Raw genomic sequence first — 18,335 nt, 5'->3', positions numbered from 1 at the left:
GCCTAGAAATTTGAGGAAGAGTGATAGTTCCCTGTAGTGTTAGGAATGGAATCCCACCTAATTAGCCATTGATCTCATCAGGGAGCTAGCTGCACCCAAGAGGAGATTCTGGCTCTCTGAGGCATGCACTAATTAACCCTGAATGGTTCCTGAATTAATTCTTGCTTATAAGGGCCACTGAATATTTTGGCTTTTACAGAATATGTTGCACTGTTAAGCCAGTCTGCACCTGCAAAGCATTTAAAATGAGTTTAGAATCAAAGGTTTGCACATCATTTAATGTAGCTGGATATGGTGACCAGGGCTTTCTGTTATCCTAGTCCAGTGACCTCTTACATAGTACATTGCGCCCGCATTATGCTGAAACTGTGCACCAGAAGAGCAATGATGCATGTACATGAGCACCATTGCTTTCAATGGGGCTCAAGCATACACGGTATTTGCCTTACCGGGGGGGGGAACGGATTTCTGCGTAAGGCAAGGGCCAACTACCCTTCAGATGTGTCGTACTAAAACTTTAATCACCCTCGTCCACAATGACAAGTGTCTGAGTATTATAGGCCCATCCCCTAATTGCTTCTACCTCCAAGCCAACTGGACTAAAAGCACCATAAACAACATTTATTTATTTATTTTACTTAATTTCTGTGCTACCATTCTTCCAGAAAAGGACCCAAGGCAGCTTACAAGATAAAAACATCTGAAAACAAAACTTCATAATAAATATTAAAAACAATTAAAATCCTCTATTTAAAACAATATAAAATTCACATTAAACATACTAAGTTAAAAACAACACTAAAATACATATCCCATATAAATTACCTCTTGATAACACATTAGAAAGCTTGCTTGAATAAAAATGTTTTTGCTTGCCAGCGAAAAACAAGCAGGGAGGGGGCCAGACTAGGGAGTTTCAGAGGTTGGGAGTAGCCACCAGAGAAGGCTCTCGTTTAAAACTATGCATATACTCTTCTTATAGCCATCTTGTTGACCTGTGCCATACATTATGGAGAAGGAAAAATACCCTTTTTTATATGCTTCCTCACTTAGAAATCTTAAATTACTTTATTCCTCTAAAGAAATCCTGGCCACTGTAAAGAACTTCTGCTGCTCTGTTTTTCGGACTGTGTTATTGGTCGCTATATTGAAGCCACGGTGATAACAGAAGAAGAATCACTGATAACAGCCACTGAGCCATTTTCCCCAAGAAAATATCAGTTCACCTCTGAGAACGAGAAGATAAAGGCAACAGTGGTTTTACCAGATTGGAAAAGGTATTAGCAATTTCACTAATATTACTCAAAGAAATTACTTTTTATTTTCAGCAGTTGTGCGGAGGTTTAAAGATCAATTGCATATAAATGTGTATGTATCCATAAAACCTAATTGGCTTATTACTTCCCTTTCATTATAGGAATAGGTATATGGAATAAAAAAATATAACCAAGTGGGTCAGAATTCAAAGATATAGCCGTGTTAGTCTGTAGAATCAATATGTAGAGAGATCTTGTAGCACCTTTGAGACTAACTGAAAGAAAGGAGTTGGCAGCATGAGCTTTCATAGACTAGAGTCTCCTTCCTCAGATGCAGTGGTTTGGAGTTAATGCCATTCATTTGAAGAGAAGATACTGAAGGGACAACAGCAGTGGAGATAGAAATGCCGAAATTCAGATCTAAAACTAATCAAAACAGGGATTTTTAACCTATCAAAATCCAGAACCTGTCAAAACCAGGCTTCTAGACCCAAAGACCCTGGCCAATTCTGAGGGGAAGTCTCTGGACATCCAGAGTATGCCCTCTTATCATGGATCCTCTGTGCTAAATAGCCACATTCCTATGTAGGTTTGTCATTTGAAACTTTGGACCCGGAGGGGGATCCTTAGGGGAGAGTGTATAAGCAACAATTGAGATAGTTTTCCCTTTAAGGTCTTGTACTTCCGCATCTAAAAAGTTAATCATCCTGAAAGTTTTTCCTTCAGCAACAAGAAGTAAGTCTGTGGAGCAAGTTCATGAGTTGGAATTTTCCATGGTGCTGGCTTCTCTGACTCCATTATGTCCCTAGAAAGCCAAGGATGGGGCAACCTCCCAGCAGCTCCAGTTCTTCTGATCAATAACTGGGTCTAGGTCATCCCTTCTTCCTTTCCTTTTCAGCCCTAGGGCAATTAGCAATTGCAATAGTCTCCTTCCAGGAAAGGAGTAATAATTAAGTTTTGGTCTGGCACATTTTGTAGTCTGAGTATTACAATGAGGTTGATGGCTTTAAGCTCACTCTTTGAATAGAAGCAGTTTTCCCACGGACATCTGGATTTTCCCTTGTCCACTAAACTTAGAGTATGATTATCAGGAATAATGTATGTTTATAGCAATGTTAGTCTGGAAAATCAGTATGCAAAGGGATCTTCTAGAACCTTTGAGACTCTCAAGAACCCTTTGCATAGTTTGTGTTACTATTAAAAACACATTTCCAGCATTTCAAGGCATGTATCCACCATATTTTATTTGGTCTAAGAATCATGCACCATTTGTGCAGCACTTTACTGAACATTTTCCCAATGTAGATCTTGAAAACAGATGTTAACATGCTGTTTGTAGACATTTGGAGTTAACACACACACAGAAGCAACTCTATTTTGTGCTGTCAACAACACCCAGACAAGTCTTCAAGAAGTTCCAACTGGATATTTTGGCTTTGCCTGAATAGTCTGCTGCAAAAAAAGAGTCTGTGGCGCGTTACAGACCGCCCCTTTGGGGCAGCCTGTAGGCGCTCCTTTCCCCACCGGATCGGGACCTCAGCTGCCAGAGCGGCAGCCTCTGAGGCCCCGATCCGCCACTTTCCAGGCCGCGGGGAAGCGACAAAAGGCCGCTTCCCCGCGGCCTGGAAAGGGGTGTCCTTGGGGCATGAAGCCCAAGGACACCCGGCGACGGCGGTGATACAGAGCAAGGGGCCAGTTGGCCCCTTTCTCATTTGCATTGCTGGCGCAGTTGTGTAGAGGCTACGCCAGCCACGCAAATCCTGGAAGGAGCTCCGTTTCGGAGCTCCTTCCAGGGCCGTGGAAAGGGCGCCCCAGGCACCCTTGCGTGGCCCCACTACGTCACTTCCACACCGCCCCGTTTGGGCGTCATGGATCTGTATAGGGCGCTGCCATTTTCTACACACTCCGCGCGTATTACAGTTAAGGGCGTCAAAAAGTGACACCCCTTTCTGTCTTCAAGCCTGTTGATACAGTGTGCCTGTGTCATACGTGGGCACGCCATACAAGGCTTTCAGCTTATGCTGAAGCCACACACCAGAAGCAGCATGAGCCCCATTGTTTTCAATGGGGTTCGAACATACACTGTATTTCCCTTATGCGGGGGGGGGGGTTTCCGGAACAGATCCCCGCATAAGGAATGGGCCAACTATATTTAAGACTAATGATTATGATGCTTCACTGAAATTGGCTGGTTTGTAATCTGTGTATACCATCATGTCAGTGTCTGGTTCTTATATATGCTTGGAATATTTATTATGAGTTTTCTTAATTTTGGTCTTTAAAATCCCATCATAAATATTAACTATTGCTATGATTTTTCTAATAACTTAGACAGTCAAGGAGACAGCTACCAAATTTCATTCCACAGTACCCAATTCCAGATAGATTAAGGAAGTGTGTGGAAAAGAACTTGGACATTCTTGCTTTTCATCCTCATCTTGGAGAGGTAGGATGTTCCTGCAGTATATAATTTTTAAAATTTGTTTATTATAATCATTATGTTTTACTTGCTTTAACCTATGCTGTGAGCCACCTTGGGCCCTATGTTAGGAGAAAGGCAGAATACTGAAAAATAAATAATTTTTGAAAATCTTTACCCAGTTATGTGTCTGCACAGATACATAACTCAGATACAGATGCAGTCTTGAATATTGTTCTGAAAACTGATCTTATGATCTTACTTTATGTTCTTATTAACAATAATAAGAGCAATGTCACATGATTTGTTTTGATATAATTTCATATTGTTTTACTCAGATAAGAAATTTTAAGAGCCTAGTAATGGCTGAAAAGTTTGAAATAAGATTGCTGAGTGTTGCTTTCCCATTCAATCAGTTCGGCAAGCAGGAGCCAGGCATTAAGGAAGAGATCAGAGATTTTGCTACAAATTAAGGGGTGAAGTTTGACATGTTCAGCGTGATAGAAATCAATGGGAAGGGTGCACACCCCCTCTGGAAATGGATGAAAAACCAGCATAAGGGCAAGGGCACAATGGGAAATGCAATAAAATGTAACTTTAGCTGTTGCATTGTTCAGCAAAGGGTAGGCACATGTAAAATTGAATTTTTCTTAACACCCACAATAGAAGAAATAAGGGTTTACTTTGGAATTGAGTAATATACTTCTTGTACTAGCTGTGAAGAGAAAAGGCATGAAAGTAGACTAGCATGAATAGTGTGGAATTGCCCTTGTACCATGTCTGAGCTTCCTAGGGTATTTGATTGGCCAGTTTAAGGATTCTGGACTAGATAAGCTTTTAGTGTGATTCAGCAGTGCTGTTACATTCTTTAGCAAAAGACAGGCACATGTAGAATTACTAACAAAATGTAATTCAACATGGAGAAATGTAAGGTACTGCACTTAGGACGGAAAAATGAAATACACAGATATAGGATGGGGGACACCTGGCTGAACGAGACTACATGTGATAGGGATCTGGAAGTCCAAGTAGACTACAAGTTGAACATGAGTCAACAGTGTGATGTGGCAGCTAAAAAGGCCAATGCAATTTTAGGCTGCATCAGTAGAACTATAGTGTCTAGATCAAGGGAAGTAATAGTGCCACTCTATTCTGCTTTGATCAGGCCCCACCTCGAATATTGTGTCCAGTTCTTGTACCACAATTTAAAAAGGATGTGGAGAAACTGGAGTGCGTCCAAAGGAGGGTGACTAAAATGGTGAAGGGTCTGGGAATCATGCCCTATGAGGAACAATTTAGGGACCTGGGGATGTTTACCCTGAAGAAGAGAAGGTTAAGAGGTGATATGATAGTCCTGTTTAAATATTTGAAGGGATGTCATATTGAGGAGGGAGCAAGCTTGTTTTCTGCTGCTCCTGAGACTAGGACCCAGAACAATGGATGCAAACTCCAGGAAAAGAGATTCCATCTCAACATTAGGAGGATCTTCCTGACAGTAAGGGCTGTTCGACAGTGGAACACTCCCTCAGAGAGTAGTGGAGTCTCCTTCATTGGAGGTCTTTAAGCAGAGGCTGGATGACCATCTGTTGGGTATGCTTTGATTGAGATTTCCTGCATGGCAGGGGGTTGGACTGGATGGCCCTTGTGGTCTCTTCCAACTCTTATTCTATGATTCTATAAGTCAGGACAATTTCTTCTCATCCCCCACTTCACCTTATTCATGCAATAGATTTGAACATGTTGGAAGGAGAGCAAAAAATCAAAGCTCACTTACATTTTGCCATTCTTAGAGAAGGAAAAGGAAGAGTTGTACTTCAGCTATCTGATGGGCTGTTTTAGCTATAAGCAGACCCACAGGTCAGTAAAAGTGGCTGTAACGAATGTGACAATTGTTCTATTTTCAGAGGTAAATATTGCAGTTTATTCTGGCGATAATATAAACCTGAAAACTCTTCAGTTCATCATTACTTAAGCATTCAGTTCTGTGTAACACATGGTTGTTTAGACAGCATGGTTCTGTCCAACTTAAACACTGCCCCAGGCAGCAGCTCAGCTAACAGATAAAACAGAAAGTGACACCTATCAGGGATATATACTTTGAGAGAAATATGCATTTAGCCTTTGCTGAATAGAAGACAGGTTCCTTGCCAGGGCACAGTTACAAATACAGTCATCCCTCCATATATGCGGCTTTGATATTTGCGATTTGATTATTCACAGATTTGATTAATATGTTCTCTCTAGGAATATCTAGGCCCTTTAATGCAACTCTGTGTTCAACTTTAACTAAAAGTTGCACTGAACGCCCTAGAGATTCCTAGAGATAATACTCTACTAGGCCTTTGTAGCTCCTCCAGGGCAGTTCTGTGGTCAGTGTCTGTCGGACATCAACCACAGAGTTGCACTGGAGGACCCAGAGATACCTAGAGAGGTATTCTCTCAGTAAAAACATGGTGTTTTTGTTATTTGCGTTTTTTCCATATTCACGGGGGTCTTCTGCCCCTAACCCTAGCGAATATGGAGGGACAAGTGTAATACTATGTAGTATTTAATCATTTCCCCTTTTCATGGCCACCTGTTCCCATTTGTTAGGCGATAGAGATTTGATGCTTCTGTACTATAAAGGATGCTCTCTTATAATTTACAGACTAGACAGAGACTTTTTTTATCTGAAAAGCAATATTATATTAAGTTCAAAGTTCTATGGTATGTGATGTTTTTTTGTGAGCTCTGTAATCAAAATGATGTCAGGATTTCTTTCTTTTCAGGGCTTAACTCTAGCTAATTATAAAGCAGTTTTTTCTACTTTGCTGTGGCTTGAGGAGATCAATGAAGAGGTAGAATTAAAGGATTTCTCCCTGTGTGGAGTCATTTTGAAAAAAAATGGAAACTTTCTGGTACTTGAAGTGCCAGGTGTTGCAGAGGGTCGCCCTTCTTTAGCTCCAGGTATGGAATTTCTCTCAGCTTATTAAGATTGTGCAGTGACCAGAATAGAGAGCCAGAGTTGTGTAGTGGTTTGAGCACTGAAGTGTCACTGGAGATCAGGGTTTGGATCCTTTATCAGCCATGGAAATCCACTGGGCAAGTCACACTCTCTCAACCTCAGGAAGGCAAAGAAAAATCTTGCCAAGAAGGCCCCGTGATAGGTTAATATTAGGGTTGCTACAAATCGGAAATGACTTCAAGGCACACAGCAGCAACAACCAGGAAGATATTTTGTTTGTATGAAATATTTTAAGTGATCCTTAAATGCCTTTTCAGTAAAGATTGAAGCTAGTGAAACCTTTTAGTTGCTTGAATTTTCCAAGCTAAAACATCCACAGTTGTAGTTATGAAACTAAATATTATTTTGATTATCATTTTACAGATATCAGATGCCCAGCACTGAGCATGAAATTGCAATCCAACATCCCCATAGTGTAGCATAAATGTTCACATGTGGAGTTGTGTTGCATCAGCACCTCACAACTCCTGTGCAGAATAGCAACATTGTGCAACACACATCAGTAACTAGGTGTTGTGCAGGGCACAGTGAGCAATATACAGTGCCCAATTATAGTACACAATGAAAATGTCAGCCTTTGTTTTCCTGTGGTTTTTATTTATTTCCCAGGTTGACTGAAGAGATTACAGAAAAGTTGTGTTGTTCACTAAAATCCTGTGTAAATAGGAAGTCTTTGGAATCACAAATCAAAATAATTTGTGAATTCTGTTTTTATAATGAAAGATAACATGATACACAGGTCATCTTGCCTATGATGTAGTAATATATTTAGATTCCATTCAGTTCCATACATAGAGACTATCTGTCTTATTGTTCCAATTGTTACATAGGAATAGCTCTAATATATATTTATATATCTTCAATTAGGTGACAGAGTGATATTAAAATCCCAAGGCAACTCGGAGCACATAATCCACTATGTTGCTTATATTACTGAGGTAGGTTAACTAGTCATGTTTATTTGTTCAGTTTTATGTATCTCTGTTTATAACAACACTGTCTTATCCATGTTTACTTAGAAGCAAATACCATTGTGTTCAGTGAGGCATGTTCTCAGATAAGTATTTGTGTATAAAAAAGAGTTATTTCTCTTGATTTAGGATTCATTGCAGGTATCCCTTTGAATGATCTTGTTTTTCATAGCTGAATTCTTAAATATACTTCTATCTCTACAGACTAATAATTAAATGTAGTTTAACTCATTAAAACATGGAAATGCCAGATTTACTGTTGGAATATTGTTGAGCTAGGGATGTAGTCGTTTGAGTGTGGGACTAGAACACTAGGAGACCAGGGTTCGAATCCTGGCTTGGCCATGGAAACCCACTGGGTGATCTTGGATGAGTCACATTCTCTTAGCCTCAGAGAATGTCAATGGCAAACTCATCCTGAAAAAGCTTGCCAAGAAAACCCCATAGGCCTTAGGGTCACCATATGTCAGAAGCAACTTGAAGACACACAACAAGAGTTCAGAAATTCAAGTGGTACAAGGTTGTTCAGCTAATACAGCAGTTCTAGGATGGGATATGCCAGCTAACCTGGGTTTGAGGGTGTGTCAGCCAGTTCTGGATGGGGTTACACTCCCCCTGAACGACTGTGTTCTCAGCTTGAGGGTGCTTTTGGTTTCCTTGCTCCAAATGACACGTCAGATAGATGTGACAGCGATGACTGCTTACTTTCAGCATTATCTGTTATGCCAACTATGCCCCTTCCTCTAGCTGGAGGACCTAAAGGTAGCTTCAAGGCTGGACTTTTGCAATGTGCTATATATTGGACTACGTCTGTGCCAAGTTCGGAAATGTCAGTTCATTCAGAACATGGCAGCTAGATTGGTTACTGAGACACCCAGGAGTGATCTTATCACACCAGTATTAAAATCACTCCACTATTTGCCAGTTAGTTTCTGGGCAAGGCGTAAAGTTTTAATTGTTACCTTTATAGCCCTACATGGTTTGTGCCCAGGTTATGTACAGGATCGCCTCTTCCCGTGTAACCTACCCCATATTTTCAAGTCCTTTGACAAACATTTACTTCAGTCATCCAAAACAAGGTTGACAACTGTCAGTCAGAGGACTTTTATTCAACTGCCCCTAGATTGTGGAATGATATGACCAAAGAGATTTGACAAGTGAATACGCTGTCTATATTTAAAAGATCATTAAAGACCAATCTCTTCCAGCAGGCTTATCCAGATTATTTTTAAATTGTGAATTTTAAATTATGATTTTAACTATGGATTGTTTTAATATGTGTACGTCTTATTTGACCTTTGAAATCGACATGTTTTATCTGATGTGTTTTTAACGTGATGTCATCTGTTTGTTAATTGTTGCTGTGCCCTGCCTCAATCCTTGGGGAGAGGCAGAATAATAATAATAATAATAATAATAATAATAATAATAATAATAATATAGTCTATTTCTCTTATATATAGATTCTTGAAGAAGATGTTACCCTGAAGCTTAGTCCAGAGTTTGAGCAGACTTATAATTGTGAACCAATGGATGTAGAATTTACTGTCAGTAGGTATGCCCATTCTTAAAGTTGTATCTGATATATATGAATCAAATATATGTTTACTTGCTTGTTCATACAATTAATTCTAGACCCTGGCCCTCTTCTATCTGGCATGTTGCATAATTTCAGTTTGGATAAACAGGTTTGCTCTCATCTCCTAGAGGGACTTGATCTAATCAGGCCTGTACAGCTCCATATGTGCTAAAGGAATAACAATAACTAGCTTCCATGTTAAGAAATCATTAGTGTTCTCTGCCTCTTGTTTATGTTAACATGTAGACATATTGTCTATATTCTCTAGACACATTGCACATGATAAAGACAAATCTTTTATTGATGATCAAAATGTTTCCTTTTTCTGGCTTTTAAAGACAAAAAAATCCACAGAGCTTTTGAAGAAATAGTATACTGGGAGAACTTGTTATCTGTTGAGGTTTGTTAGATTATCAGACAGGGAAAAGAAGTGGAACTAAAAGGAATGTTCCCAGCATAATCATGCAATCGTATCAAAGATTTTCAAACGACATTGAGCTCATCCAGTACTTCTCCTGTAAACACCCTGGCATTCCCGTGCAAGTTCTCATTCATTGGGGAAGTCCTGTGAATAGTTTGTCAGTGCGAGTGAAGCGGATTGTGAAGGTTTGGAAGTTAATTGTGTTTCATTTGTACTATTGGGGAAGCAACCTGGGACATTTACCCAGGCTGCATTTCAGTAGAGGCAATTCATTCTCATTGCTGGGATCGGTTTTGCAGTGGATTTCAGTCTTATTTTGGAGTATAGGGCATGATTTTGTTTGCTCTGGATAAAAATAATGTGGTGAAGTAATAAATTTTATTTTACTTTATTCTGTGTGGGACAGAAGCATTAATATCAGATATGCGCCGTAGCCCTGAAACAGTGCATGCATGAAACAATCAATTGTAATGTAATAACAATTTGTTAATCAATGTTTTCAGAACACAATTGCGATATTATTTGGTTTTTATGTTGGCATTGTCACTCGACTGTGCAAAAATATCAATCGCTATAGTGCTACTGTTGCATTATCTTCCATGAGCACAATTTTACTTTTTAAGGTTAACTTTTATTCTGATCTGTTGACAGGACTACAACCCGGAGATGCCATTTTGCAGTTGGAGAAGCCCCTCATTTAGGAGAAAAGGGTAGGAAATGTGTTCCCCTCTAATGAGGAGATATGTCTGAGAAACCCTCACTTTTCATCAGATTGGTCATTATAAAAAATCTTCTTCAAGTTGTGTTTCCTTAGGGCTGGTTATCTTCCTGGGACAACTTGGTAATGATGCTCCTCTGTTTTATACCACTGATCTGTTCAACAGATTATTGATTGACTTAGCTCCAAAACACACAGCAGAAATAATCCACTTTGAGATTGTTTTAACTGCCCTGGCTCAGTGCTAGGGAATTCTGGGAACTGTAGTTTTGTGAAGCATTTAGCCTTCTCTGTTAGAGAGCTCTGGCACCTCAATAAACTACAATTCCCAGGATTTCCTAGGACTGAGGCAGGACAGATAAAGCAGTCTCAAACTGGATTATTTCTACAACATGTTTTGGACCTTAGTGTCTTACCTCAGCAAAACTGAGCAACTCAAGTTGGAGAAGAGGTTAATTCAGGACATGTGTGGAATTACTGGTCTGTCTTTTGATACATTGCAATAAAATGTCTGGATGAAATAGTTTGCAACAATCTGAGATTTAATAGAGAAATAAAATGTATGGTTGCTTAGAACACAGTGAGTTACACATTTTGGGGATAATGACATATCTTGTCCACTTTTCTTCATTCTTTTTCCTTCCTTTCCTTGTCCCACTATAAGTTACACACTAATTATTAGTGTATCCCCTTGTGAAGTTTCAGAATCATGCTAGTTTCCCTGTGGTGTTCCCCTACTTTAATGACTAATGAATCTTGAAACATTTCTTTGGTGTGGAATCAGGACTGCATTATGAAGTTTCAACTGCCTCTTCTCCATACTCGGAGAACAAGGAGCAATTCATTCTGATTTTTTTAAGCCACAGATATTTGAATTTTTACTGTTAATCTTAATGATGCAGTGTTTTCATGCGGAAAATTTCAGTTAGAGAAAGCCTAACCCAAAAAGCAGTGCTGTTCTAACTTCTGCCCATTAATATCAGTTATTCTTCTTGTTGTTGTGTGTCTTCAAGTTGTGTCATGGGATTTTCTTGGCAAAATTTTTCAGAGGGGTTTGTTTTAGCCATCTTCTGAAACTGAGAGAGTCTGACTTGTCCAAGGTCACCCAGTGGGTTTCCATGAGTGAGTGGGAATTAAAACCCTGGTTTCCAGAGTTGTAGTCCAAAAACATCTGTTGGCTCTTCATTAATATCAGTTCCACTGATAAAATTCTTGTTCAGAATGACACACGCTCTCTTTTCTTCCTCCTTGTCCAAAGTTTTATTTCCTGATAGTCTTACTGTGCAGTCTCCACAAATTGTCAAGCAGTGGAATGATTCAGAATGTCCTTGCAATGCTCAAGAAGAAAGCACCACACAAGAAACCAAGGTGAAACTCATCCAGTAATTGATTACTAGCTTTCCAGTAAACTATTTGCTGCTGCTTCATTTTCAAAGATAAATCAATTAATCTACCCCACAAAAAGCTGCATCTACACTGTAAAAATAATGCAGTTTGACACCACTTCAAGTGCTGTAGCTCCATCCTACAGAATTGTGGGATTTGTAGTTTTACAAGGTCTTTAGCCTTGTCTGTCAAAGAGTGCTGGTGCCTTACAAAACTACACATCCCAGTATTCTGTAGGATAAAGCAATGGCAATTAAACTAATGTCAAACTGTATTATTTCTGCAGTGTAGATGCACCAAAAGTAGTAAAATATATCGCTTTCCTGCTGTAAACAATCTAGTGTCATTTACATTTGTGCTTGCATACTGATGTCAGAACATAAGATAGGTAAAAAGAAGTAACAGAAGACATCATGGTACTGGAGGGCAGAGTAGCAGTTCACCCTCTCTCTCTCACACACACACACACTCAGACATAGATATATATGGGGAATTGTGTGTGTCTGTGCAAATAAGCCTGTAGGATTAAAAGCCTTTGGCTCCAACAACTTTGGCTAAACTAGCCTCGATGAAGAATAATATACAAAAATGTGTGTGTGTACATGTACACACACAAAAAAAATTCTGTGTGTGTGTACACATGCGCACCACATATATATTCCCTGTACTATTCCATGACTAAAACTGCATCATACATGTATTTTTGTTCCTGTAGCAGTTGCATAACTGTTTTGCTATTGACACAGAACTGAACAGTTTACCTGTAAAGGGAAGTTCATGCAGATTGTTGTTCAACTAGGCTAGTTTAGCCAAAGTTGTTGGAGCCAAAGGCTTTCATTCCTGCAGGCTTTTTTGCACTGCGCTGTCAGGTTTTACAGCTCCTCTCTGTAAATGTTGGCACATTTTAGATAATTCTCACAAATTGTTTTGAACACCTGATTCTAAGAAACAAGAAACCTAGAGCTGGGCTGCACGATTTCATGGGAGATTTTTAAGGGGATAAATTTTTGCATGCATAATCTCACCCCTACAGCTCACTGATTTCTCCTTTGTCTCAGTTGCATGTTTCCAAAGCCTTTTCTTTCTTTTGTCCTGTTGCACAATTCATACTTTGCTTACCTGGAGGGAAAGATTAGGAGTAAAGGCTAGCTTGAAGATACCTTCATTTTCATTCTTATACAGCAAACCAATACTCTCTCCTCCTAATTTAATCATGAGCTAAAAAATATGGCTCTATGCTGCCCCTTTGAACACCAGATCGGGGCCACAGTAACCACATGTTGCAGCCCCAATCCAGCGTTTTTCCAACACAAAAAGAAGCAGTAAGATGCCACGCCTTTTGGGGATGAAAAAAAGCGCCCTTTCTGCCACAGCAGCGGCTTTTTGACGTTTCTGTGGCACAGCACATGTAAATGCAGCACTGCAGAAACGCTGTGACACTGCCTGCTATGTGGTCAGCAGGGTGGCATGATGCCAGTTTGGGGGTAGCATTGGCGCGTACACCATGCTTACGCCATGCCACCCTGAAGCCAGGGTTTTTTTTGCCGATCTGTTTTGGCCTAAAGTCAAAGTTAAAAACAAAAGTGTGGTGTCCTTTCTTTGTACGTTTAAGAACTGAATTCAGTCTGAATCCTACTATGGTAAATCATAACAGGAGAACATACTGTTTTATGAACAGCTTGACAACATGCTTGTGCTAGCGGGAGAGTAGCAGGAGAAGTGACTGGAAGAGCAGATCAACTCTGACCTAGCTTTTTAAAGAATGACTGACTTTGGAGTCCTCAAGCCAAGGCAGCTATAGACAGGAAATTTTTCAAACCATCTTTGCCATTGTACCGAAGCTCCAAATACTCCTGGACCCAAGCAGACATCTATCAAATAGGCAGCTCAGAGCTGGTTACTTCCTCCTGCTGTTGGCTTCTTTTTTTCACCATCACTGCCATTATGCCAGCATAGGTGTAAGATCCATACCAATAGCATTATTTTTTTTCAAGATTTTTGCAAATGCTGTTACAAAAGTAAAATGGGGTAGCCCCTTTAAAATGTGTAGATGAGTGAGCTCTGCCCACAGATGTTGTATGAATAAAATGGATTCTAACTCAATTAAATATTAAACTTGAAACATAATGTACTGTGTCTATACAATACTGCAAAGCTTTGTTTTGTTTCTCGTTTTACCTCCTTCCAGAATGACAGGGTACAAAATAGTAAGGCGAAAAGGATGCCAAAACATAAAAAGGCAGCCGTTTTTTCTGATATGGTGACTGTTGCCACACAACCAAGTTAGTATAATTTTAATGCTTTGTTTTTGTTAATGTAAGGTGGTTTGATAGATTCCATTTCAAGACTCATGATTTTTTGCTGTGCTATGGAGTGAATTTGCTGTACCTGACTACTATAAATTTAGATAGATTTGTATCTGTAAGCACTGTAAATAGTAGAAAAGACTCCAATTACTGATTTCTAAATTGTGTGCAAGTCAGTGATAAATACTTTTTTCACATATACACAATCTTTAACCTAGCAAATGGAACTACAACATCTGCTAGAAAAGACTGCGGCTTTTTCAATCCAGTGCTGAATGAACATCAGAAACTAGCAGTGAAAAGGATACTCAGTGGTGAATGTCGCCCGACTCCTTATATTGTCTTCGGACCACCGGGAACTGGCAAAACTGTCACAGTCATTGAAGCAATTTTACAGGTAACATTGAACAACAGTACATTTGGCAGCTTGCCCTTTTAATGATTCTGACTCTTCATTACATATTTGTCAATGAATGCATTGCAGCTGTGAAGGAATTTCCATTGCATTAAACGTTTTTTATTTTAAAGAGCAAGCCAGGGCCTTGTTTGCAGTATAGTTTTAACAAGACAGCATTGATTGGAGGAAAGCATGATGACTCCCTATGTCTACAAGAAATCATATGAGAGTTTGAGTACTCTGTTGGATTGAAGAGAGACAACTTCTTACATTTTGAAAAATGGTTAATGGAAATATTTTGTGGGAGAACAAAATAAGGGAAACATCCTATTTCAGTCATAATTAGTAGACAAATGGGACTGTTGTTATTCTCATGTATTTATATAGCACCATCAATTCACACAGCATGTCTGAAGGTGTATTGTAATTTGTTGGATCTATAATAATAATAATTAATAATAGGATTTATTTATATACAGCCCAATCACGGGGAATCCGAGCGGTTTACATCAGAGGGGATAATAGACGGTTCCCTGCCCTCAGGCTTACAATCTAAAAGACATGACACAAAAGGAGAAGGGAATGGTGGTGGTGGTGGGGGGGGGGAATCAGGTCCAGCAGTTCTTCTCTCTCTCTGAGGCCTGGACCAAGGCAGATGGACCAGAGGGAGGGCTCTCCTTCTTCAGGCTAGCCCTGGTGGAGCTGAGCCAGCCTATTCTCTCCCTCACAGGCCAAAAGATGACAGTTAAGGAGGGAGGGTGCTCTTATCTTCAGGCTGGCCCTGATGGAGCTGAGCCAGCCTATTCTCTCCCTCACTGGCCGAAAGATGACAGTTATGGAGGGAGGGTGCTCTATCTTCATAATAATAATTCCAGTTTCAGTCTCTGTTAGAATCCCTGATAACAAATGAACTTTTAAGCTTCTTTGAATGGTGAGAAGTCACTATTATATATATTGGTCTTTTTTAATTAGGTTATGAAGAAATGAGAATGGCAGAAAATAATTTCTGTTCAGCATCTTTAAAGAATAGTATTTCACTTCCTAGTATATTAATATAATCCATCCAAAACGTAATTTGTTAAATTTTGGTGTGTTTTTTTTAAAATAAAACTTCAGATACATTACACTTTACCAGACAGCCGAATACTGGTTTGTGCACCATCGAACAGTGCAACAGATCTTATTTGTTTTCGACTTCATGATAGCAACATGTTAAAGCCAGGAGTAATGGTGAGGGTGAATGCTTCCAGCAGAAGCAAAGAGGTAAATTTTGTTCAGAAACCATTTGTTCTGTGTGTGGCTTCATTCTGTTCTAGTTACACCAGCAGGCAAAACATTTATTTGAAGTTGAGTTTGTCTGTATATAGCCAATTATTGAGCATGCTTGAGTTCCTTTATTGTCCCTATATATCGCCACCTTGAGTCTATATTGGGAGAAAGGCGGGATATAAGAAAATAATAATGGTGGTGGTGGTGGTGATATGTGTGTGTGTATTTTTAAAAAATAATTTGCACTGAATCATATTTGTACTTACGAACTAACCAGCTGCCACCTCTGTGGCATATCCCTCCTCTTTTGTGGCATCTTAGTTCTCCAAAGCTCAGTAAACAGCCCACATTTTCGATAGGGAGAACTGGAGCTAAGAAGTGAAGGAAGAAATTCTACAAGGGTCTCATCCTGACAGGGAGATGCTGCGTCTCCAAGTTTTAGTGCTTCTGTAGAAGAAAAAGAGATGATCTTTAGGCAGGATGTTTCAGAAATACAGACATTTTCAATGTGTAAACTATGGTGAACAGCTTAACTAGGAATAGCACTAATAGTGTTATGAGTCAAATTGGAAGAGACCACAAAGGCCATCCAGTCCAACCCCCAGCCATGCAGGAAATCTCAATCAAAGCATCCCTGACAGATGGCCATCCAGCCTCTGTTTAAAGACCTCTAAGGAAGGAGACTCCACTACACTCTGTGGGAGTGTGTTCCATTGTCGAAGAGCCCTTACTGTCAGGAAGTTCCTCCTAATGTTGAGGTGGAATCTCTTTTCCTGGAGCTTGCATCCATTGTTCTGGGTCCTGTTCTCTGGAGCAACAGAAAACAAGCTTGCTCCCTCCTCAATATGACATCTCTTCAAATATTTAAACAGGGCTATCGTATCACCTCTTAACCTTCTCTTCTCCAGGGTAAACATCCCCAGGTCCCTGTCATTCCTCATAGGGCATGGTTTTCAGATCCTTCACCATTTTAATCGCCCTCCTTTGGACATGTTCCAGTTTCTCAACATCCTTTTTCAATTGTGGTGTCCAGGTGGGGCCTGACCAAATCAGAATAGATTGACACTATTACTTCCCTTGATCTAGACACTATACTGTACTTCTGTTGGTGCAGCCTAGAATTGCATTGGCCTTTTTAGCTGTAGCTGGGAATGGAGACAGAATTGAAAAAGGTGAGGAAAGGACCAAGAAGGTAATTGAGAGGAACTTAGTGACTGATAAAGAAACATTCAGGTATATATCTTCTAACAAAATTTTATCATAAAACTTTTCTAAATTACCCAGCATGCAGCTTAGTAGGGGAGATATCAGTTGTTTACAACTCTGTCTGTAGAAGATGCGAGATAACAAAACATATTACATTATTTTGACTGCATGAGACCTGCATGGGTTGAGTCTTGCGGAAGTGAGCAATCCAGCATACCTGCTAAAGAGTAGTTTTGAGTGGAAAGCATTGTATCTGCCCTTAGTAAATAGCCTAAAATCGCATTGATTTTTTTAGCTGCCGTATCACACTGTGGTCTCCTTGGACTCCTAGATCCCTTTCACATGTAGTCTCACTCAGCCAAGTGTCCCCCATCCTATATCTGTGCATTTCATTTTTACGCTCTTAAGTGCAATACCTTACATTTCTCCATGTTGAATTTCATTTTGTTAGATTTGGCCAAGCTTTCTAATCTATTCAGGTCATTTTGGCTTTTGGTCCTGTCCTCTGGGGTATTTAGCTCCTCCTCCTAATTTGGTGTCATCTGCAAATTTGATAAGTATGCCCCCAATTTTGTCCTCCAAGTCATTGATAAAGATGTTGAATAGCACTGGGCCCAGGACAGAGCCCTGTGGGATCCCACTGGTCACTTCTCTCCAGGATGAAAAGGAGCCATTGTTGAGCACCCTTTGGGTTCGTCCGGTCAACCAATTACAAATCCATGTAACAGTTACCCTGTCTAGCCCACATTTTACAAGCTTCTTTGCAAGAATGTCATGGGGAACCTTGTCAAAGGCCTTAGTGAAATCAAGAGATACTATATCCACAGCATTCCCCTCATCTACCAAGCTGGTAATTTTATTTTAAAAAAAAAAAGATAAGATTTGTCCAGCATGACTTGTTTCTCTGAAACCCATGTTGACTTTTTGTGATTATGGATTTGCCTTCTGGGTGTTCACAGACTCTTTAATGATCTACTCTAGAATTTTTCCTGGTATTGATGTCAGAGTAACTAGACAATAATTGTTGGGATCCTTCCCCCCTCCCTTTTCTTTGACGATGGGGACGTTTGCCCTCTAGTCTGCTGGGACTACTCCTGTTCTCCAGGAGTTCTCAAAGATTATTACCAATGACTCTGATATTACATTTGCCAGTTAATTTAATACCCTAGAATATAGGTCCTTTGGTCCTGGAGACTTATATTCATTTAGATTAACAAGGTATTCCTGTACTATCTCTTTACTTATTCTGTGCTGAAATTCTCCTATTCTGCTCCATTATCCCTAGATTGAACACCCTTTGCCTTTTGCTGAAAAGACTGAAGCAAAGAGGGTATTGAATAATTCTGCCTTTTCACTGTCCCCTGTTAGCATTTCACCATCTTCTCCACGTAGTGGCCCTACCC

General features: G+C 39.8%; 1 protein-coding gene across 3 annotated transcripts in view; it reads left to right on the top strand.

Annotated features, from left to right (window-relative positions):
* MOV10L1 (Mov10 like RNA helicase 1) overlaps positions 1-18,335 on the top strand; it is a 49,387-nt gene that overhangs the window by 19,905 nt on the left and 11,147 nt on the right. For all 3 annotated transcript variants that reach the window (XM_089524427.1, XM_089524426.1, XM_089524428.1), the window contains exons 9-18: positions 1,083-1,277; positions 3,588-3,702; positions 6,444-6,621; positions 7,547-7,617; positions 9,114-9,205; positions 10,302-10,360; positions 11,627-11,736; positions 13,943-14,036; positions 14,279-14,457; positions 15,574-15,720. In XM_089524427.1, coding sequence (XP_089380553.1) covers positions 1,083-1,277; positions 3,588-3,702; positions 6,444-6,621; positions 7,547-7,617; positions 9,114-9,205; positions 10,302-10,360; positions 11,627-11,736; positions 13,943-14,036; positions 14,279-14,457; positions 15,574-15,720 — 1,240 coding nt within the window. The remainder of the gene's footprint in view (positions 1-1,082; positions 1,278-3,587; positions 3,703-6,443; positions 6,622-7,546; positions 7,618-9,113; positions 9,206-10,301; positions 10,361-11,626; positions 11,737-13,942; positions 14,037-14,278; positions 14,458-15,573; positions 15,721-18,335) is intronic.

This window comes from Sceloporus occidentalis, unplaced genomic scaffold, assembly GCF_023333645.1.
Source record: "Sceloporus occidentalis isolate IW3139 unplaced genomic scaffold, rSceOcc1.0.p SCAF_5, whole genome shotgun sequence".
NCBI classification, from domain to species: Eukaryota; Metazoa; Chordata; class Lepidosauria; order Squamata; family Phrynosomatidae; genus Sceloporus; species Sceloporus occidentalis.
Note: the sequence above shows the minus strand (reverse complement) of the source record. Positions and strands in the feature narration are given on the sequence as shown.